Here is a 21,116-nt window from a genome sequence, read left to right as displayed (position 1 = left end):
AACTTTTCCTTTTGAATCCCAGTCTCAATGGTAAAAGCTTAGAATTATAATATTATTACTACTAATAATAATGATAATAGTAATGATAATGACATCTGATGATGATAATGATAATAATTATTATTATTATTATCATTATTATTATTATTATTATTATTATTATTATTATTATTATCATACTACCAATGATAATAATCATCATCATTATCATTATTGTTATTTCTAACATTATCATTATTACAATTTAGGATATCATAGCACTGATTGCTGACGATTCGTTATATTTGGAATTGGATACATCTGCAAGGCTACAAGGGCTTTTGCCTTTAAATGAAGACGGAAATCCTGGACGGGGGCTGCTGTTCAACAACATTTGACTACCTTCCCACTCCACCACTTGGCAATTTTCTCTCGCCAACTATACAGTTCATGCTTATTTGTCACTGGTACCTGACATATAGTCCTGGCCGCTTTCGTGAAATCACTTGATATTGGACAACTTTCAACTCTGCGGCATTTAGCTGCCACTATGGCAAGGCATCTCAGTCTTACAGTGCTGTGCGGTCTTTCTGTCTTGTTCCTGGTTTTTGATCCCGGTGAGTGTGGCTTAGATTTACTAAAAAAATAAATAAATAAAAATGTGAATAATATCAACCTCATATCGACTTCAACAGTGTTTGATACTTCTTGTGCCTTAGGCCTGTAACGCAGGTACATTTTTTTTAACACTGAAAGATTGTCAGACGCCGAAAGAAAAAAGTGAGCGAATCGGCTTGTCCTGGGAGACCCCTAGGAATTTCTGCAACGTGACTGCAGACTTTCCTGGGAGTGTTCTAGGAATCACTCTGGAAGGGCGCGAGATCGATGCTACAGGAATATGGTGATCGTAGCGCAGACACAATGATCACACAAGAGTGGTAAAGTCCTTATAGTTATTACAGTCAGGGTGACGTTTCCATAACATGAGTTAGACATGCGGACAATATAAGGAAATATTCAAGGTTATAAATTTGGCGGTGACAGTCGAGTTTTCTCATTGCCTTTGCTTCAAATACAAGCTGAGAGAAATGCTCAACTAGCACTCATTTCAAATTTTTGAGGTTTGTCTCATCTGGGAGAGTAGTCTTTTCTCTACCTATACTTTTAAAATCGAAACAAAATCAAAATTGAGATAGTAGCAGAATTCTTGAACCATAATTTTTCAGAGATGTGCTTCCTTTGCCGTGAAATAATATATGTTTTCTTTGACGCTTCTGTAGATCATGCCTAAGCGATCCTAATCTTTATCTCTTTTTCTTTTGTTTCACTCTATGAAACTGCATCTCCTTACTCTCTCAATATTTCAATTGATGTTGAATGAGATTGGATGGTCCAATTCAAATAAGTTAAAAAAAAAAACATTCAAGCTTACAGGTCAGTACTGTGAACTACGGTAGGGACCTTGCCCTCTTTTTTGACTTCCTGTGTTTCAAAAGCATAATACTGCATTCATTTTTTACTTTCAAAATCCTTTCGCTAGTTGAAACTTGTCGACTCTTTCGTGTCCTGACCACATATCCGCAGCGGCTTCGCGCACGTGCATTCTATCCGCATCGTCTCCGCGCTGTTCTAAAACATTCCGGGTGTTTTCTCCTTTCATTCGCGAAGCTGCCCAAACCGTAGGATTCTATGAGGAGCGTTTGCGGAAATGGCGAAAGTGTCACGGAAAGGCAGGATGTCCGCGTCAGATTTGGGACTCGATCAAAATTCGGACGCGGAAATTTCTCTCCCTCCCAAAGGTGCGGAAGCGCCCGGACATTGTTAAGGAATGATAAAGAGAGTGATGGGACTGTTTCATGCCCCGGTCGCACAGTGCTTTACGATGGGTTACGTCCGCCGCGGATAGATACGGATGAGTGGACGCAGGGGGACGCAGCATGGACACAGGAATCCGCAGGGTCGTATGTAGACGTAACTGTCCGTAACTAATCCGTAAAGAAACGCAAAATGACGATGCCAAGCCTGCGAAATTTTCAAATGTTCAAAATTTCGCAGAGGGACTCCACGGATGCAGACTTACGCAAGTAACCGTAACTAAACTTAACTATCCGTAGCTGAACGTAGTTATCCGTAGCTTGGACGCAGACAATCCCCAAAAATTTTACCTCCCGTCCATTTGCGTCCACCGTAAGTATCCGAAATTAACCGCAAGTTAACGTATCACAACACTTACGTCCGCTTACGGACATCTACGGACAGTTAAGGATGCTGCGGACAATTGCGTCTTTTGACGTTTTCCGTTTTCCACTCCCATGGGAGCAGAGACTCGCGGGAAACCACCACAGCGCATGTACCTGAAGGAATACTAAAACACAGTCGGAGCGGTGGAGCGGTACAACCGCATGGTCGAGTTATGAAATTTCTCCCACAAATGGTCAAATTAAGATGGCACCCATCACAGATGACATCGGTTGACCCCTGGTGCTGAACTTGTTTTTCTTGCACATTTGAATGGATATTATTCGAATAAGTTCAATATTTTGGGCAGGGGATGGGGTGACAGCAAGATTTCCTTACTCTATTGTTTAACTTATTGAACCATATTTTATTTTATTTGTGGTATGATTATGTTATGTATTCTATGCATTTAGTCTTACAGTTTTCTGGGGTTTTTTATATTTATTTTCTGATATGTTATATCATTTTGATTTGAAATTACTTCATAAATTAGTTTTGAACTGAAATCTTACACTTTCTGAAGGGTCCCATGTCTGATAAAACACACAGAGTGCAGACACAGTTCACACTTGCCAAGATACATTTTATTCTTCTCACCATATTGATACATTACATGACTCGTATCCGCACATATCATATGCATAAAATAACGCTATGTATATTATCTTTTATATGAAAATAAATATCAACATATTTTTTCTAAATAGCATTAACAACAATAAAACAAAATAACTGCACATACGCACTTGCACCCTACATGTAACTCACCTTATACAACCTTTGCACTGATTCATTTGTACGTACCCTATATGCCATACTCCGTTATACAATTTAATGTGTATTTAATGATCTGTAATGAAGCATAAGCCTTAATATGCTTTTCCAGAGGCCGTCAACAAATTCCTGCAATTTGTATGTACTAATTCGATTGAAATATCAATAATTTTTCAATTGTTTTTGTATGATTATAACTCACCCATACAATATTTCATAATTGGTACATTAAAATGATGACATTTATATTCATTTTGTGTTGGATATAGTATAATGAATATTTGAAAATTGTTTGTTACATTGTATTATACTTTGTGAAAAATGCAGAAATAGAATAAAATAAAATGAAATACTTTATGATGTGCATTCATATTTGAGTTGCACAAATAAGATCAAAACTTCTAGTTCAAAATATCATTTTCATTTATTGCTATAAAACAAATTAAAAGGGATACGAAAATTCTTCACAACTTGAACGTGACAGAATTTCAGATTTTCCCCAGTGTACAATATAAGTCAGTCCGAAATGTGATAACCTTGCTGACATAGATACACTGAATTAGCAAGGATCTTCAGAGAAATTCTCGGTGTCCATAATTATTCATAACAATCTGTAACTATCCGAAAATATCCGCAACTCTCCGTAAATATTCGCAACTCTCCGCAAGTGTTCAGAAGTATTCGGAAGGTACCGCAAGTCGAAGGAACGAATTACGTGTCAATTCGTAAGATTATCCGCAAGTGGACGTAAGTATCCGCATCTGGTCGTATCTGTCCGTATCGCCCGCATTTTTTCCCGTATGTTTTGTAACATTTTCTATGGACGGCGAGGGATCCGCGGGAGTCCGCAGAAAAAATGACTATTTTGGACGTAACGCCGGACGCAGAGCATTATGTGACTGGGGCCTTAAGAACATGAGGAGGAGCTGCGGAATGAACGCGGAATTACTAATTTGCTTTTAGCGTCTTGTCCGCTCCCAGGCAGGTTTAAAGAAGGAAATGATATAGTGACGATGTGGAATACGAGTGGATGTATGTATGTGTGTGTGTATGTGTGTATGTTTGTATCATTGTTTTTGTCATTTTCTGGGCACATATGTTTCAATGCATTGTGTCTACAGGTTGTAACAATGATAGCTTGGTCTCAATTTGAATTTTCCCTGTACTTTTTAAGATGATTACTAGTACTTTTTACAATAATTATGTTTCTAATACCTGCATTACATCTAACAGTTATATTCTTACTGTATAAAAATACACTCTGCATGATATAGTACTTACACACTACATTTCGAGTAATCCCCGTATTGCAAGCTCTGCTTTTTATTACATCATTCTTTTCCATCGATACAGTAACTTTTCTGTAAACCTTGCAATGTATGTATTGCCGTTCGAATATTCACATGATGATACTTTATAACGCGCTTTATGTTTGTTATGATTCACTCTGTAATTACATTTCATGCAAATTGATTAATCAATACATGATTTGTGTAACAGTTGCTTTGTATTTTGTTCTAACCTTTTGTTGGATTGACATAAATAATTGAATTGAAATGAATTGAATTAAATTCAATTTAATTGAACAATAGTAATGGAACTAAATAATGTGATAATGGACGTCTTCATTGTCTTTCGAACGTGAACATCTGTGTAGGTGGCTACAACTCTCTCAAGCTAAACATGATTTCTGTTTAAGTATTGTTGTTATTATCACAAGTACAATGCAATGTTGTTGAATATTCTCGCAACACTTACTGTGGTTTTGCTGAAGTTAGGGAATTTCAACGCCGAGTTGACGTACTCATTGTTTCTTCAATCTCTGTTTTTTTTTTTTTGTTTTTTTTTAGGCATTGCCTTTTTACATTTAAAGATATTTCAATTTCCTCATTAATATAGACTTCAAGACTGCAACACTGTTGAAATTGTCAAAGTTCTTTGCAACAAATGGGGGGTGTTGGTGATGCAAGTTAATTATGTTTGTGGGGTTTTTTGTAATGTATAATGCTGACAAGGGACTGAATTGCAAGAATACGTTTTTATTACTGGTATAAGAAAGCAGTTGAGCAACAAACTAGTAGACATATAGGCTGTGCTAAATGAATAGCAAGACTGGAAAATGTTTCTGATTTTTGATTTCTCCAGCCCGTGCAACCAACCAATGTTCTGCCGAAGGCTTTTCATCAGGGTCTTACAACGTCTCTGACGGCAGGAATCCGGTTTACACGCCAAGCAGCACCCAACAATACAGTCATGGCACCGACATCCTGGTCATTTGTGGACAATTTCTACCGTGGATAGCAACTACCTGCCTAAATGGAACGTGGTCTCGACCGTGGCCAACATGTGGTAAATAAAGCACTGTCTCCCTTCTCTGCAACAATGAAAATATACTGTATATATAAAATATACGTATATATATATGTATATATATATATATATATATATATATATATATATATATATATACTTTATACAGTGTATGTACGTATGTTCCTTTTAACCACTATCTTCAGATTAAAAAAAAAAAAGTTATTGTTGATGGTAGATAACGCTGAGAGGGGCAAGTTGTATAAATCATGAGAGCATTATATTGCACAATTTGGATGAAGAGTCACTCATGTAATTGTAGGTTTATGACCGACGTAAGTTTCCAAACACCCTGATAAGATATATGAGTTTTATTTCGTAGGCTTGGGTATAGTATTAGGAATGTATTGTGATATCACAAAGACCAACGCACGTACATGTATAGATTAATAGATAAACAGATGAATAGATCGCAGATAAGTATGGTGTAATAGAGAGATAGAAAGACGGAGTATTCATGATCCCTGTAAATGTTTGCAATAGAGCATCGATTAAACAGATGATTTGATAGGGTCCAAGCACGCTTTTAGCTCGTGCTAAATAGAAAAGAAATGCCGCCCCCCCCCCCAAAAAAAAAAAACAAAAAAAAAAACAAAAAAAAAACACACAAACAATAACAACGCACAAACAAAACAAACAAAAAACGAAAATAATTGAAGAACATCGACAAAACCCATGTCTTTCAGAGGGTTCCTTGTGGAGGATATTCCTGGACGCTGGCCGCAGACTCCCTCCCCGTCCCGAAGCAGCCACCCCTCCCCCCCCCCCATCCCAAACTAAACACGCCCCGCAGCCAGTCACAGTGACAAAGACAGTCCACACTTAGAACAAAATAGAACTGAGCAGAGATTATCATGAATTGCTAATATGTTGGTTACATAGAGTAGACCAACTCTTCACATGGGGGAAGATTTCCGGATACTTGGTATAATAAATGGATATATGCGGGTATGCAGGCATGATATCGCTCCCATCAAATTTGTAAGAAGAAATAACACTGTCTTGCTATGTCATGTGTGCTAACTGTCAACAGGAGACATGATACTTATATCTAACATTTTTTTTTTATGGAGGCCCCTTCCAGCAACTAAAATTCTTGAGATGTGAAATTTTGGTGGCTTGATAAAGCAATGCAGTGGCCAGAAAGAAGAGGAAATTGACAGATCAATTCTGAATTTTAGCAGTCCAATCGGGGTACCACAAAATAACGTTTTCGTCGAGCATATAATACACATATTATCTTAATGTAAAAGCTGTCACCCGTTGATACAGCCTTGACTCTAGTGCGAAAATTATTTTGTATATTATTTCATTATGTTAGTTATAAGAAATACGCATAAAAGAGTTAAAGTTTTGTATTCGACGGGAACTACCACGAAGTCTCCGTGGCCGAGCAGATAAGGCGTTGGCGTTCCACGCCAAAGACCTGAGTTCCATTCCCGGCAGAGACATTTTTTTTTTTTTTTTTCAACTTGTGCGCTTTTTCTGAAAAAGGAGGAATTGTTTGGAGGAATACTAATGTATGGTTATTGCAAACCTATGCGTCATTTTCTCTTTCATCATATCTCATTATAACACACACACACACACACAAACTGTCTGACGTCGCTGGGGCGACAAGACCTCGTATCTACGAAATGTACAATGTTCAGGAGAGCCAAAAAACATGGCGGCCAAAGCCGAATAGAGAATGGGATAGCCTTTCTTTTGACATACCGTGGTGGCTTCATTTTTGGACTAAGACAGTTGGGAATTGGACAGAACATCACTTAACCCATTATTGACTATTAATTCACAAAAGTAATTTTCACCAAAATTGCAGATACAAGGTCTTGTCATCCCTGGGACTATATATTATATATATATATATATATATATATATATATATATATATATATATATTACAGAGAGGGATAGAAGGGGTCCCGACGGTGTACAAAACCAGTGTAGCTCCTCCATTATTTATTCAGTGCGAGAAGAAAAGAGCATTCATGGACGTAGCTAGTGATCAACGTGTGTCGTTTTATTACTAAAGGCCGTGTCACACCTTTGTGGGCAAGCCTTGCGTGCGACTTGCAAAGAACCATTTTGACTACCCGGAGGTCCCCGTAGATGATCCGCACATGACAGTACCTAGCACGTATCTCAACCGTATTCGCCCAGAGGTGCGCACGCATATTTTTTTACCCGCAACCATGTTAAGGCCCTGTCACACCTTTCCCGGCAAGCTACTCGGGCTTGTTACGTGTAGGGATTTTCTAGCATACCGGACATTCCTGAGGGCGGAAAAGGATTTGAGCGAGTCAGCGCATGTGTCTTACTTGCTGGACGCGCTCTACTTAAATTATACTTGCGAGTATACTGTGTGACCTCTGTACCAGTCGCGTGGGGGCTGACAACTCAGTGAAGGAGTTCCTCTGATGGAATGGCTGAAATCCCACAGAATTTCATTATCTCGGCTGCGTACCGGACTGCCAAGTACCTTGCGTGGGAGTTGCCTGGGAAGTGCTGCCGCTAAGGGCCTCCTACTGCCGTTCTGCGTGGACCTCTCCGGGCATTCCCGCGACTCACCCGGAAAAAGTTTTGGTCATGCTCAAAACTTGGCTGCGATTAAATCGGACATGTGTGAGCACCTCCGGGCAACTTAACTACAGGCGAGATACGTGCTAGATACTGTCAGGTGCGGACCAACTGCGGAGAGCTCTGGGGAGTAAATTTGTTTCCCCGCAAGTCCATCCGCAAAACTTCCCCAGATTCGGTATGACAAGGCATGAATGAAAATTGCAAACATTCTTGTTCGCCGGCTGAAAATCTTGTACGTGCTGGAAACTACCTCCTCGCCACAAGCCCGCGTAGCTTGCCCGGAGCGGTGTGACACGGCCTTTACCAAGTTTTCGGTCTGTTTAAGACCTTCATCAGGGCTGTGAAATGATACACAAAATGACTCACTCGTATGGCTGCACTCGTAACAGTACAAATATGACTAACATGCGTCTATAATGACCATGTCATCAATGGATTGGTAGTTGTATAACAAAATACAATAATAATATTCATAATTAATTTCATAATAATACAGAACATAAATATGTTCTGTATTATTGTCGGCAACATAAAAATGTTTAGTTTTATATTATTATAGTCTTATGTTATACAGCACACAACAAGAGGATATCAAAGTGGCGCTATTGTTGCACATCCCCAAAATAACCAATAACACGGGAATGCTCAGTTGGATATGATTACATTTTGATGAAATGCACGCAATAATATGAAATTAATTATGTATACTATTATTGGATTTTGTCATATAACTACGAATTCACTGATAACATGATCATTATAGACTCACGTTAGCTAGAATACTGTTACGAGATCAGTGCAGCCTTCTCCAATCAGTATCCAAGCATTGGGTTTCGTCAATTTCTATAGACTGTCTCCCCGGCTGATATTTATGTCGGATGTGGTGGCTTAGTCCAAGCCGGTTATGGAAGAGGTCCCTGCAGAATTTGCACGGGAGTTCGAGGTTGTTCGACACGTCCTCTACAGTGAAGACGATGGCGAAGAATGGTGGCTTCCACGCTTGGTAGTGAGGCGCGGCGACAACCTCATTGTTGGCAATGTGATCTTCCCATCAAGTATTACCGACCTGTGGTAGTTTACATTGTTCTTAGCTTTCGAGATAATTGCTGTCTCAGCGTCCAGGTCTCAAGCGTCATGAGCGTTTAGAAAAGAGTAAAGCAGGACAATTGCATGGAATATCATGATCTTTGTCCGGATGATCAGTGCGTGATTGAGGAAATTACCTATACTCAATCTACAGAAGGCGGAGTGGGCTGCCTTGATCTGGTTCTCACCTTTTCACATGTGGCTGTCTTTAAAAGGATGCTCTGAAGATATGAGATAATCTTATGTTCAACTTCTTCAAGGGCTTGGTTGTTGATGCAGACTTTTTTTTTGGGGGGGGGGGGTGGGTAGTCATTCTGACTAACTTCTGGAACAGGGTCTTGGTCTGCGATGTGTTCACCTACATCCCAAAGCTCTTTTATATTTTGTTGATCAAGTGGCTCACGCAATTGATAATCACTCTCATTTAATTTCTATTTTCTTGGACTTCTCCAAGGCCTTCGACACAGTTGATCATGATATTCTACTCCACAAGTTATCACATTACGGAATACGTGGGAAGGCCTTGGAGTGGTTCAGCAGTTATTTAGGAAATAGAAGGCAATTTGTTACAATCAAATGAATTTTGGCGTTCCACAAGGAAGTTTATTAGGGCCACTATTATTTATTGTTTATATCAATGATTTCTGTCAGGCATCCGATGTTCTGTCCTTTATCCATTTTGCTGACGATACCAGTGTATTTTTTGCCCACAATGATGTTAATTTTCTTGTTCAAAAAGTCAATACTGAATTACAAAAAGTGAATAATTGGGTAAGAGCCAATAGATTATCATTGAATACCCAAAAAAACGAAATATATGATTTTTAGTAATACTATTGACACTTTGAGTACAGCTATAGTTTTGAATGATTTTCATTTAGAACGAGTTTCACATTTTAAATTCCTTGGAATTATTGTTGACGACAAACTTTCCTGGAAGTCTCCCTTCATGAAGATGGTGATAGCAGTGACATCATGGAAGTCGTTCTGAAAGGATCTTGTTTTCCCAGATCTTGAGGATAAGATGCATAAAACGATTTCTAAGATGTTAGGGGTGTATTTTTCTGGTCCTAGAGCTTATCTGGCAGGGACATACAAAGGTGGATTGGATGCTGTGGGATGTTGCGGAGGAGGTCGTGAGGAGTGCTTGTGTGGTTGTTAAGCAGGCTCTCGATTTCATATACATTCATATATGTCCATACACATATATATATTTCACGCATTGACTTTACGAAGAAAAAAAAAACTGGAAATGCATTTTTACTAGTTTTTTTCTTTATGTAATTATATATATATACATATATATATATATATATATATATATATATATATATATAGATAGATAGATATATCTTGTATACACATGTTTTACGTAAGTCATTTTTTCTAATATTTTAGCAATGATAACAATATGGTCATGTTAAAATGTTGCTTCAATCAAAAATGATCTCTTCAGGTGGCTGTATGCCAAACTCCGCGACAAATGGATATTACCAGATAGCTTTCCCAAAGGACGAGGAATTCCAGAATACGTCATCAATGGGCTACACCGATGGAAGCGAGATTGCCGTCCGAGTGGAGTGTGATACCGGTTTCCGCCCTGAGAGTGAACGATATACCACGTGTGTGAATGAGGCTTGGTCCGTACAGTGGCCAACATGTCGTAAGTTAACTTTGCTCCCAGGTGAGTGGGGAGGGAAGATATCGTCAGGAAGGTGGGAATTAAAGAGATCCCTCCCCCTCCCCCCGTCTCCTTTCCCTGAACATGCTGAAACACAAATATTTTGAGATTATATTCATATCTTACATACTTTTTATCTTCTCTTTCCCTCTATTTTTTCTCTCTAGCTCTCTCCGGCATTACTCATAATGCGGTAACATCAACGCTGAACAACATGTGTCATGAAATCAGTATTTTTTTTTTTAAATGTAGAGCCTATAGAAGTACAGTTGTATTGTGGATTGAGTTAGCTCAGCTTTATACATTTGACTTGAGGTTTGGTATGTATGACCAGAACAGTTGACAATGTATAGATGTGTGAACTTTTTCACTCTTCAGTGTTAAACAATGCGTTGCCATGGTCATCATATTTCTTAACATCAAAAAATGCAGATAAATGTGGATTGAGCAACTTCCTCAGTTTTTCAGCTTATGATTTGAAAGTTGATACATGTGACTGCTTTGCTATGAATATGCACAAACTTCATCTTTCTTCATTGTCAAACAATGTGTTACCACGGTAAAAGGAAAAAAAAAGTCTTTGACCATCTAAGTGAAGCTTTGGCAAATGTGATCAATTTAGAATGAGCAGAACACATCTTTAATCAAACATGGCAATGTATTGCCATGCTAACTTTTTCTTAAAAGACACATCAAGTTCCAGTTCTGTTGAATGAGCTAACACTCTCAGGTTTAAATGGCATATCAATCACACTCAGTAATAGTTTTGGTGTCCTTTGTGTGTATAGTACAGGTCCGTAACTAGGATTTTTATGGGGGTTCAAAATTGGAAATAATGGACCTTTCTGAGCAGTGGCGTACCGTGGATCAAGACATGGGGGGGGGGACCTTGTGGAAAAGTAATTTTGAGGGTGTGTATGCTTGTGCGTGCGTGCGTGTGTATGTGATATGTGTGTGCGCGTGTGTGCGTGCGCTGTCAGTCTGCAAACTTAATGGGCACTAAAATACATAACGGAATGTGATACATTCCACAGCACAGTCATTGAGCAGCATTATAAGTTTTCCTTACATGGATTAAGGAATGACCGTGTGAAACGGCAAATTACTGGCAGCAACATCAGGAGAATTGCATAACAATTAAATGCGAGCGAGCGGAGCGAGCGAGCTTTAAAATTTTGACATTTTACAGTCCCCAAACTGCCATTTGTAGCTAAATTTAAAGGGGGGCGCACAGAGCGCAACTGCTGGCAATTACTGGCAGCAACATCAGGAGAATGGCATAACGATTAAATGCGAGCGAGCTAAGTGAGCGAGCTTGAAAATTTTGACATTTTACAGTCCCCAAACTGCAGTTTGTAGCTATATTTGTTTCGCTTTTGAAATTTAGGGAGGCGCACCGGGGGCAACTGCATGCTAGCAATTACTGGCAGCAACGTTAGGAGAATGGCATAACGATTAAATGCGAGCGAGCTTGAAAATTTTGACATTTTACAGTAAAAAAAAAACTGCCGTTTGTAGTTATATTTTTTCGCTTTGTGCATGGAAATTAAGGGGGGCGCACCGGGTACAACTGCTGGCAATTACTGGCAGCAACATCAGGAGAATTGCATAGGGATTAAATGCGAGTGAGCGGAGCGAGCGAGCTTGAAAATTTTGACATTTTACAGTCCAAGTTGTTGTTGTTGTTGTTGTTGTTGTTTTATCTGTTGTTGCTGCTTTATCAATTAATTAGGCAAAATTTGTCCCAAGCTCTTTTTTTTTTCAAAGCACAACGCGGTGATTGAACGCAAGTGCCGTGTACAAGTCGCAAAAAAAAACCAGCAACCCAAAACAATCTATAAGTGTTCTTTTTATAGGGTCGTTAAACACAGAACGTGAAAAAGCACTTGATAGACACTCAGTTTCAGAATCAAATCTAACGATCCTTCTGTGGCTGCTAAAGTGAGATAACAGTCCTGCGCGAAAGAACACATGCTCCACAATGTGTTCACATAATCGACAATGTGAAAAGGTCCGAATTTCAACAGAGTGAAGATGATGTCATACTGTGGTGTGTTTTTTTTTTCACGAAGAATTCACAAAGTAATGTTCTGTTTTACACTGTGAATTGCTGATTCACAATATGTTCTCAATGATTCACATTATGTTCTCAATGATTCACGATATGTTCTCAATGTTAAAACGCTCAAAATTAAGAGCGGCGAGATTTAGCAGTGTGCTTACACTGTGGGACAATGTATTTTTACCAACAGTGAGTATAGCTTTGTTAACTAAAACTAGCCGTGAGACTTGTGGGGAACTGAAATATTTCATTGATACTGTGACATTTCATTAATGTTAGCTTCATCCCGAGGTAATTTGAGTTCCGGTCTACTGACTCGTTCTGCATACGGGATTCAATCAAGCTTTTGATGAAGTTGCGTAGCCATAAATATTTTGTATAGGAAGGGCGCGCAGAGAATACTTTACCGTAGGTGACCCTGCACCACAAAACAAACAAAAAGTCGCCAGACATGAATTTTTAGTTAAGACCATATTCTGAAAGAGCAGACTTTAAGCTTTAAAATGATGTATAACTCAAATCAAATGGACTCTCCTAACCTATCTAAATATTGGAAAGAAAGCACAAACTCAGGAAAAGTGTGAACTGAGAAAAGAGGCTCTGAAGTACAATGTCTATTAAAGCGCTTAATCTTTACCAAACCGTGCTGGCTGTGCGATGAATGGGACAAAAAACAGGAAGTAAACCACCAGAGTAACAACAATGAAGGGATTATCTGATTATACTGAAATTAGGCGTGCCTCATTAACACATTCTGTCCATAATCAATGCCAACTTTCAAAGCAGTAGCACTATCCTCTCAAAAGTTATTAGAGTTCAAAGTGAAGAGTGTGTACAAGGTTTTTCAGAAATGAAAAAGGGACTCTAAAGGCACACCTAATTACACTATTCTACCAAAAATGTTCGAGATAAACTGCTAAAAAAACACACTTCCCCGCCCGTTTTATGATACCAAATGTTACTATATTGTAAAAGACCTGCTCTTTCAGAAAATATAGAAAAGTCAAGATCGGCTACGTTGACCAATTTCACTATTTTCAGTCCTCACGGTGTGTGCGACTTTATGTTCGCTTTGTGGTGCACGGTCAAATTGGGTTGTAAGCAACGATTACAATGACTTTGATGCTGACGAAATCTCTGCAATCTCTGCTGCTTAATGCGTTTTATATTTCCATTTTCTTTTCAGGTCCCATTCCGAAATGCATGCCCCAAAGTACGACGGTGGGAAGGTACACGGTGGAAGAGCGGTTTGACCAAATTTCGACTGCCCCGGATGAAGAAGGATACACTGATGGAAGTAGTCTTAAGGTTCGAGTCACGTGTAATGAGGGTTACCGTAATCAGCCACTTCGCCTGACAACTTGCCAAAACGGGAATTGGTCTCGACCGTGGCCGACGTGTGGTAAGGGGAAACGTGCGCCATCTGGGGGTATTCATACTTATTCCCTCCGTACAAAACGACCACAAAGTCTATAAAGTAAATATCGTACGTACAAGGTACTATCCTATCTGGGGGCTGTTTGTCATCTTACGAGTATGAACAACTGACAAAAATGGCAAAACGAAAACAAATTTTAAACTGCAAAAAGAGTGTTGTTACAGGCCTACACACTTCGTAGAAGTTAGAATTGAACCGACTCTATACCAATTGACGTAGATACTCTGAATAACAATGAAAGCCTAGGCAGCTTTTTGGTAAACTTTAAGTGCTGGGTTCGATATTAAAAGAAAAGCAAATGCAGCAACAAACAACGAAATACACTGAATACCAAACAAGCAAAACTCTACAAAAGTAGCAAGAAAGCTCACTTCTTAATTCCTGAAAAAGATAAATTGACTTGCACTAGCAGGAAACAGGGGAGCTGGTAGGTATAAGGAGAAAAAGTAATTTATTCTCTTTACCATTTTGGTTATCTCGTATAATATGGGCAATCTCGTTTTCCTCGGAACGAGTAGTGGAGAAGACGAGATCTCGGACTAAGAAAATGAAAAAAAAAAGAACAATTGAATTAAAAATGCATGGGCAACATAATAATACGATTGAAGCACATTACTTTTGATACTGATATCACATATTCTTCTTACCAATTTACAGATTTCCCTCCACGTTCTTAACCTTCTCACTCATGCTCACATTTTGCCTTTGCAGAGGTTCTGAAATGCCTGCCACCTGCCAACCAAGGAGGAAGTTACAGTGTTTCAACCATTGGTATGTGGACCCCTTCGACTGAAGGGTACAGACACGGGGACGCCCTCAACGTCAGCATCGTGTGTACCGACGGTTATCGCATTCAACCCAATCAGTCCACGGTTTCAACATTTTGTCAAGAAGGCAGCTGGACGATTCCATGGCCAACATGCGGTAAAACATGCATCTTCCATGCTATTACCCCTTTGGAAATGTTGTTTCTTCAAGCGTTTTTGGTTTGATTTCCTGTTGCTAATCTTTCATTTACGTAAAGACTTTGTTTGAATTGATATTCCGTACTGGTTTGTTTTATATCACTTACTTTTGATTCCCTGTGCTGTTAATACATTTATTCATCACTGATTGCTATCAATTTTCTAAGAAACATTACAATCCAACCTACTCATAAGACATAGTTTCTCCACCAAAGACTTTGACGCTAGATTTCTTTCTTCTCTTTGAAATGTATATTTTTCTTGCCAACAATGAATTGTGAAATGCATTCGTATAATACGGTTGGGCGGAAAAACACCTTTGAAATGAATTGAATTGCATTGTTTTAAATTGAAATTTAAGTTAATTAAAGGAAACTGAAATGAATTCAAATAAATTTCAAATTCAAAATTAAAATTCAAAATATTTTCATTTCCATATAAAGTAATACAAAGTAATATACATAACCCTTACATGAGTACCTGTAATATTAAAAGGAACTTTGAATCACGTAATTTTTAACAACACATGAATACAATTATTAAAATGATAACAACTCTGGCTTGGATAAATAAACAAGTAAGCAATACAATCTTAATTCATAACTTTACATGGAAAAGAGGAATTCACAACAAAAGCATAGCTTGTAAAATTTGTGAATAACACTAGAAGGGGAGGCCATCTCAAGATCCGTCAACGACTCCATGTACAAAAATTGTGATATATTATCCTGTTGTCAGGCGAAATAATCAGAAAATTAAAAAAAAGACTGTGACAAAGACAAGAACAAAAGCATGGACGGAACAGACAGAAAAGATGATGATTTTATTGCGGCATTTGTTTCTTTTTTCAATCTGATGCAGAGATTCGTAAGTGCACCCAACCGACCACACCATCAGGAATCTACAGTGTTTTTCTACCTCACTCCAGCGAACAGGTTACCAACGAGTACACAGACGGGGGCACATACGTCGTCGTGATCGAGTGTAATCCAGGTTATCAAATTCACTCAAGTCAGCCCATTAGCAGAGTGTGGTCGCGGTGTGACGACGGTGAATGGTCGCGACAGTGGCCGACATGTGGTAAGGCAGATGTAGGCGATTTAATTTTGTTGTCATGCACAAAATTAAGTATAATGTCAGTAACATGTACATTATGGCAATTTGGGTTACGACTAAAAAAAAGAACAAATATTAACGTAACAATTTCTACATATCAAAATAATATAATTTCACAAATTCAATTGGCAAAATTTAATGCATGACTCAAATTTTACAAGAAGATACACACACACACACACGTTTCCAATTAAGGAAGTGAAGAAAAGAAAGAAAGCAAGGGAGAAGGTGAAAAGGTAAAAAAAAATAAATAAAAGAAGAGAAGGTAAATGGGAAGGCAAGCCAAGCCGATTTGTTTACATACCCATAACATATGATATAAACACAATTTTACGTTCAAGGTACAGTGGAACCTATAAAAGAGGTATCGGGATATTTTTTTTTTTCAGCAAGATGTAGAATTAGAGCACTTGAGTTAATATTCCTTTGGTAACATCGTTCCTAATTGTTGCTCTATCGTGTTCGTTGTTTGTTTGTTTGTTTGTTTGTTTGTTTTTTCACGTCGTGGGGAGGTGCACGGGGGTGATGGAGCGGAGGACTGTGAAGTTTCTCCGCGTAAGGTTGTTATTCGCGGTGCACGTGATTTGATGTTGATGGCACATTCATTCAGTTCCTCATACACACGTATTTACAATTTTTGTAACGTCATTCTTCAACTTTTTCTCACAGAATTAGAATCCCTCAGTGTTACCTCAACAATAATGTTCAACGTATTGCAAAGCTGGCGTGGCAAACGATATTCCTTCCCAAGTTTCTGGGATATCAATTCCATTGTTTTTCAAAACGATAACTTCTCGTTCCATATCTACAAGAAAATTCCTTCCCTTAATTCTTATTCTCTGCAGACGTCCTGAAATGCTCGCCACCTGTCCCATCATTTGGACTCTACAGGGTTTCTCTCGATGAAACCAGCGCATTTCAGACCCCTTCAGCTGACGGGTACGTACACGATGTTACTCTTCAGGTCCGCGTCGAGTGTGACGCAGGTTACCGCAGTCAACCCAGGGAGTCTACGGTGTCATCGACTTGTCGAGACGGTCTTTGGTCGGAACAATGGCCAACATGTGGTAAGACAAACCCTGTAGCTTTTCATAATCTTAAAAAAAGACAAAAAAACTTAAAGAATTGATCCATTAAACCATTAAATCCAATAAATCCTATCGTAGTTTGTAAGGATGGCTTCGGATGGGATGATACTTCACCTTTCTAGCGTTATTTGAATATCATTTTTGAGATAATGAGACAGATATAATATGAAATAATAATAATGATAATAATAATAATGATAATCATGAAATTTCTATAGCGCATATAACAAATGAATGTTCCCTATGCGCTTTACAATCTCATCACAAAACATACTGTAATTAATAATTTACAGAATTTAATGAAACGTTTATACATCACAAGCCGATGAAAAAAAAGAAACTATAACAATAAATTCCGGGAGAGATTGAAAAAAAAAAAAACCTCTCTCTCATACACACACACACACACACACACTTTCATCTCAACACCAGTAGACCAGCACTCACCTAAAGGCCCGGTCCCACTGCACTTACGGATGCAAAGAGGAGGTAAAGCGTACAAGAAATCCTGCCATCCGTTGGAAAACGCTACGAATCCGCTGTGTACCCATCGCATACGTGTTTCATCCGCTCTATCCATCGAGCATCCGTCCACTGTGATTCCATCCGCTCAAAAAGTTTTAAGCTGCTTAAAACTTTTAGAACGGATGAACTTTCCACTGTGTACGATGTAAATCCGCGACATACGAGCAACAAACGTTGTATGTCCGTGCGGCATCCCTTAAACGTCCGCTGCATCCTCACTGCTATCCTCTGGGCATCCTCGCAACTCACATCCGCTGCAGCTAAAAACGGAAAGAGGGAGGAAAGATATGGTACGTGGAACGTCTTTACATCGTTAATAGCACGTTAATAGAAAGGATGTAAGCGTATGCATCTCGTATATAAAGCATTTCGAAAGCATCCCCTCTACATCCGCTCTGCATCCGTTCTGCATCCACTCTGCATCCGCTTTTTCTGCTATGCGTCCGTTTCGCAATTATCTCCGGTAACCCCATCGGAGCTGTCATCCCCTTCCATCCGCTTTCATCCGCTAGGCTTCCGATGAACATCCGTTTAACATCCCCGCTACATACTACCCACGTCCGTTCTATTTCCGTTCTGTTACCGCCAATTTTCGCCAATTTTGTCAATTTCTGGAACGGATGAAAGCGGATGAAGCCATCCCCGAAATTTTGCTCGTCCGCTGTGTCCTTTCTGCATACGCTTTGTGTCCGTCGGCCAGTGGGACCGGGCCACGCATACCCACACACGCGGCAAAAGCGTACAGGGATTGGTTTAAATCAGAAACATCGTAGCAGCAGCCTTTGTAGATCGGGGTTAAAGTGAGCATCTTTTAGATCGGGAACAAATTAAAAAAAAAAATCTTCCGATCTTGCCAACCAAAATTGCCCCATTTTAAGTCGCGAAGCAAGATGATAGTGAAGGGGAGATCATGGTGACTGTGTAAACACCGGGGGATGAGCGTAATAAATTCGCTCTGAGCTTAGTAACATTGGTACAGGATCAGGAAGTAAAATTAGACACCGATGTGGTCCGGCTACTGCTCTGCTCTTCTCTGATCAGAGCACAACCTTCCGCTCTAATGCTGCTTTCAATACGTTCTCAACTTTCGTTTAAAAAAAAAGGAAATAGGTATATGAGGCTCTTTTTTTTTTTTTCATTACGCTCTCAGTACGCTGCGTTCCCGCTTTAATTACGATTTGTCTGCTTTAGCTCCGCTGTTCCTACGTTTTCCCTGACTTATTTACGTGCGTCTTCCACTCTCGCCGCAGCTGAAACGCTGGAAAATTTGCAGTCAAAATGTGTGCCAGAAGAAAATCGAAGAGATCGAGAGGAAAAACTGTTGAGAAGGAGGACGTTGTCGCTGCACCTGTCAAGGCAGAATATAAAGGAGAAGGAGCGCAAATTTTCCACAAAGAAGAAGAAGAGATGAAGTCAAATGAGAAAAGAAAGCAGAAAAGCAGCTACCCACAAGGTGAAGAAAGAGAAACTGCACATGGTGCTAACAAAAGATGAACAAGAGGACATGATATACTTTTGAAGAATATGAATTAATGTACAACAGGAAGAAGACGACTATAAAAGCAAGGAATTCAGCACGTGTTTGATTAATTGTTGCTGAAGTACCGTGAGTTTCGGAGGCTCTCCGAGGTCCGAGGTCTCTTTGGTTCTGCATGCTAGTTGACAGACTGATGATCGGCAATCAAATCGGGGTATTTCGGGGCTCTGGCACTTTTCAGCTCTCTGGACGGGGGAACAGCATGATAAGATCGTATAGATCGCTCAGAGCGTAAAAAAGCGTGCATAGATTAGATAACATCGGCAACATTGCATTAACAGTGTAGTTGTATCGTTCTAAAGCGTAAATGCAGTGTCGCATTCCCGATCATCGTAGTAAGAGCGTAGCAAGCATGGCTTGTCGTAAATATAGCCTTCATAGAACGTTCTAACATCGTACTGTGTCCAGATCGGCTCATTTATTACGTGATTTTTCCCGATCTGGGGAAATTGTCAAATCGTGGTGAGAAAAGCATATCGGAACAGGCGCTTCACCAGCACGTGCTTCTTTCCTCTGGTTTCTAACCCTCGGAACCACTGTCTGACAGTCACTGACCATCACCACGTGAGTGTGGCAGAGAGAGGGAGGGAGGAGGGAGAGAGAGAGAGAACAACAACAACAAAAAATCAGCAATACACTAAAGTAGTGCTTACAGCTCGGACAAAATCTGCCGCAGTACTATTATCTGTCGTTATCAGTGGCGGCCGATATTGTTTTGCGCCAGAACGATAAGTTTTTGCTTTTTTTTTAAAAGCAAAATAGGCCGCGGAACGCTATGTACCGCTACACCAGAGAACGCCCCATGGGTAGGAGCGCACGACGTAGCTTCTATACTCATTGGTTAAGACGGGGCTGCAGAGAATGAGGCCCACGAGCTCGACATCAACTAAGATAGGCCCACGAGCTGTAATGTCCACGAGCAACAGACACTATGCAAATATAAGGTCCATGAATTCGACACTATACAAATACGAGCTCGACATGACATCACGAGGTTTAATATAAGTTATGTCTCGTGAACCTTTTTTTTTTTTTTGCCTATATGAGCTCGTTGGCCTTACTTGCCACAAATAGTGTCTAGATCATGAACCTGTTTTACCTAGTGTCTAGCTATAGTGGGAATGTTGTAGGCCTGCTTGGTGTGTAGTTCGTGGGCGTTATGACTGGTGGGTATATGACTCATGGACTTTTTTTTTTCCAATGTCTAGCTCGTGGACCGTATGACTCGTGGTCGTCTAGCTCGTGGACCATATGACTCGTGGTCGTCTATCTCCTGGGATGATTCCTTCTAAACCAAGACATATTATCAATACAATATTACAATCTATTGATCAGAATCGTTTTCTCTCTTTCAGTTGAGCTTGCACGATGTTCGCGACAAAATGAACAAACAAGTGGCATCACTGTGCAGACACGAAACGTCATTGCTTCTTCTCGGTCTGGTACCTGGGAGGACTATCCACACGGCAGCGAGATCGAAGTCACGTGTTCATTGGGCTATACTCCCAAAGACCGGGTCACGATGGTCTGTAACGATGGGCAGTGGTCTGAATCCTGGCCAAGATGTGGTGAGTCAGTTTGACCCTTTCTGTGCCAGGGACTTTGGACAACTCTTTTGGGTTTTAACATCAAGTCACTGTAGATGGTATCTGATGTCATGTGTATGGGTTGTCA

General features: G+C 39.6%; 1 protein-coding gene across 1 annotated transcript in view; it reads left to right on the top strand.

Annotated features, from left to right (window-relative positions):
- Positions 1-458: 458 nt before the first annotated feature.
- The window catches only part of LOC140229594 (sushi, von Willebrand factor type A, EGF and pentraxin domain-containing protein 1-like), a 62,519-nt gene continuing 41,861 nt past the window's right edge, over positions 459-21,116 (top strand). Inside the window, 8 exon segments of the mRNA XM_072309838.1 lie at positions 459-596; positions 5,137-5,340; positions 10,487-10,693; positions 13,960-14,175; positions 14,923-15,135; positions 16,038-16,256; positions 17,138-17,359; positions 20,798-21,010. Coding sequence (XP_072165939.1) covers positions 530-596; positions 5,137-5,340; positions 10,487-10,693; positions 13,960-14,175; positions 14,923-15,135; positions 16,038-16,256; positions 17,138-17,359; positions 20,798-21,010 — 1,561 coding nt within the window. The 5' untranslated portion in view covers positions 459-529.

The sequence above is a fragment of the Diadema setosum genome, chromosome 6 (assembly GCF_964275005.1).
Source record: "Diadema setosum chromosome 6, eeDiaSeto1, whole genome shotgun sequence".
Taxonomy (NCBI): Eukaryota; Metazoa; Echinodermata; class Echinoidea; order Diadematoida; family Diadematidae; genus Diadema; species Diadema setosum.
Note: the sequence above shows the minus strand (reverse complement) of the source record. Positions and strands in the feature narration are given on the sequence as shown.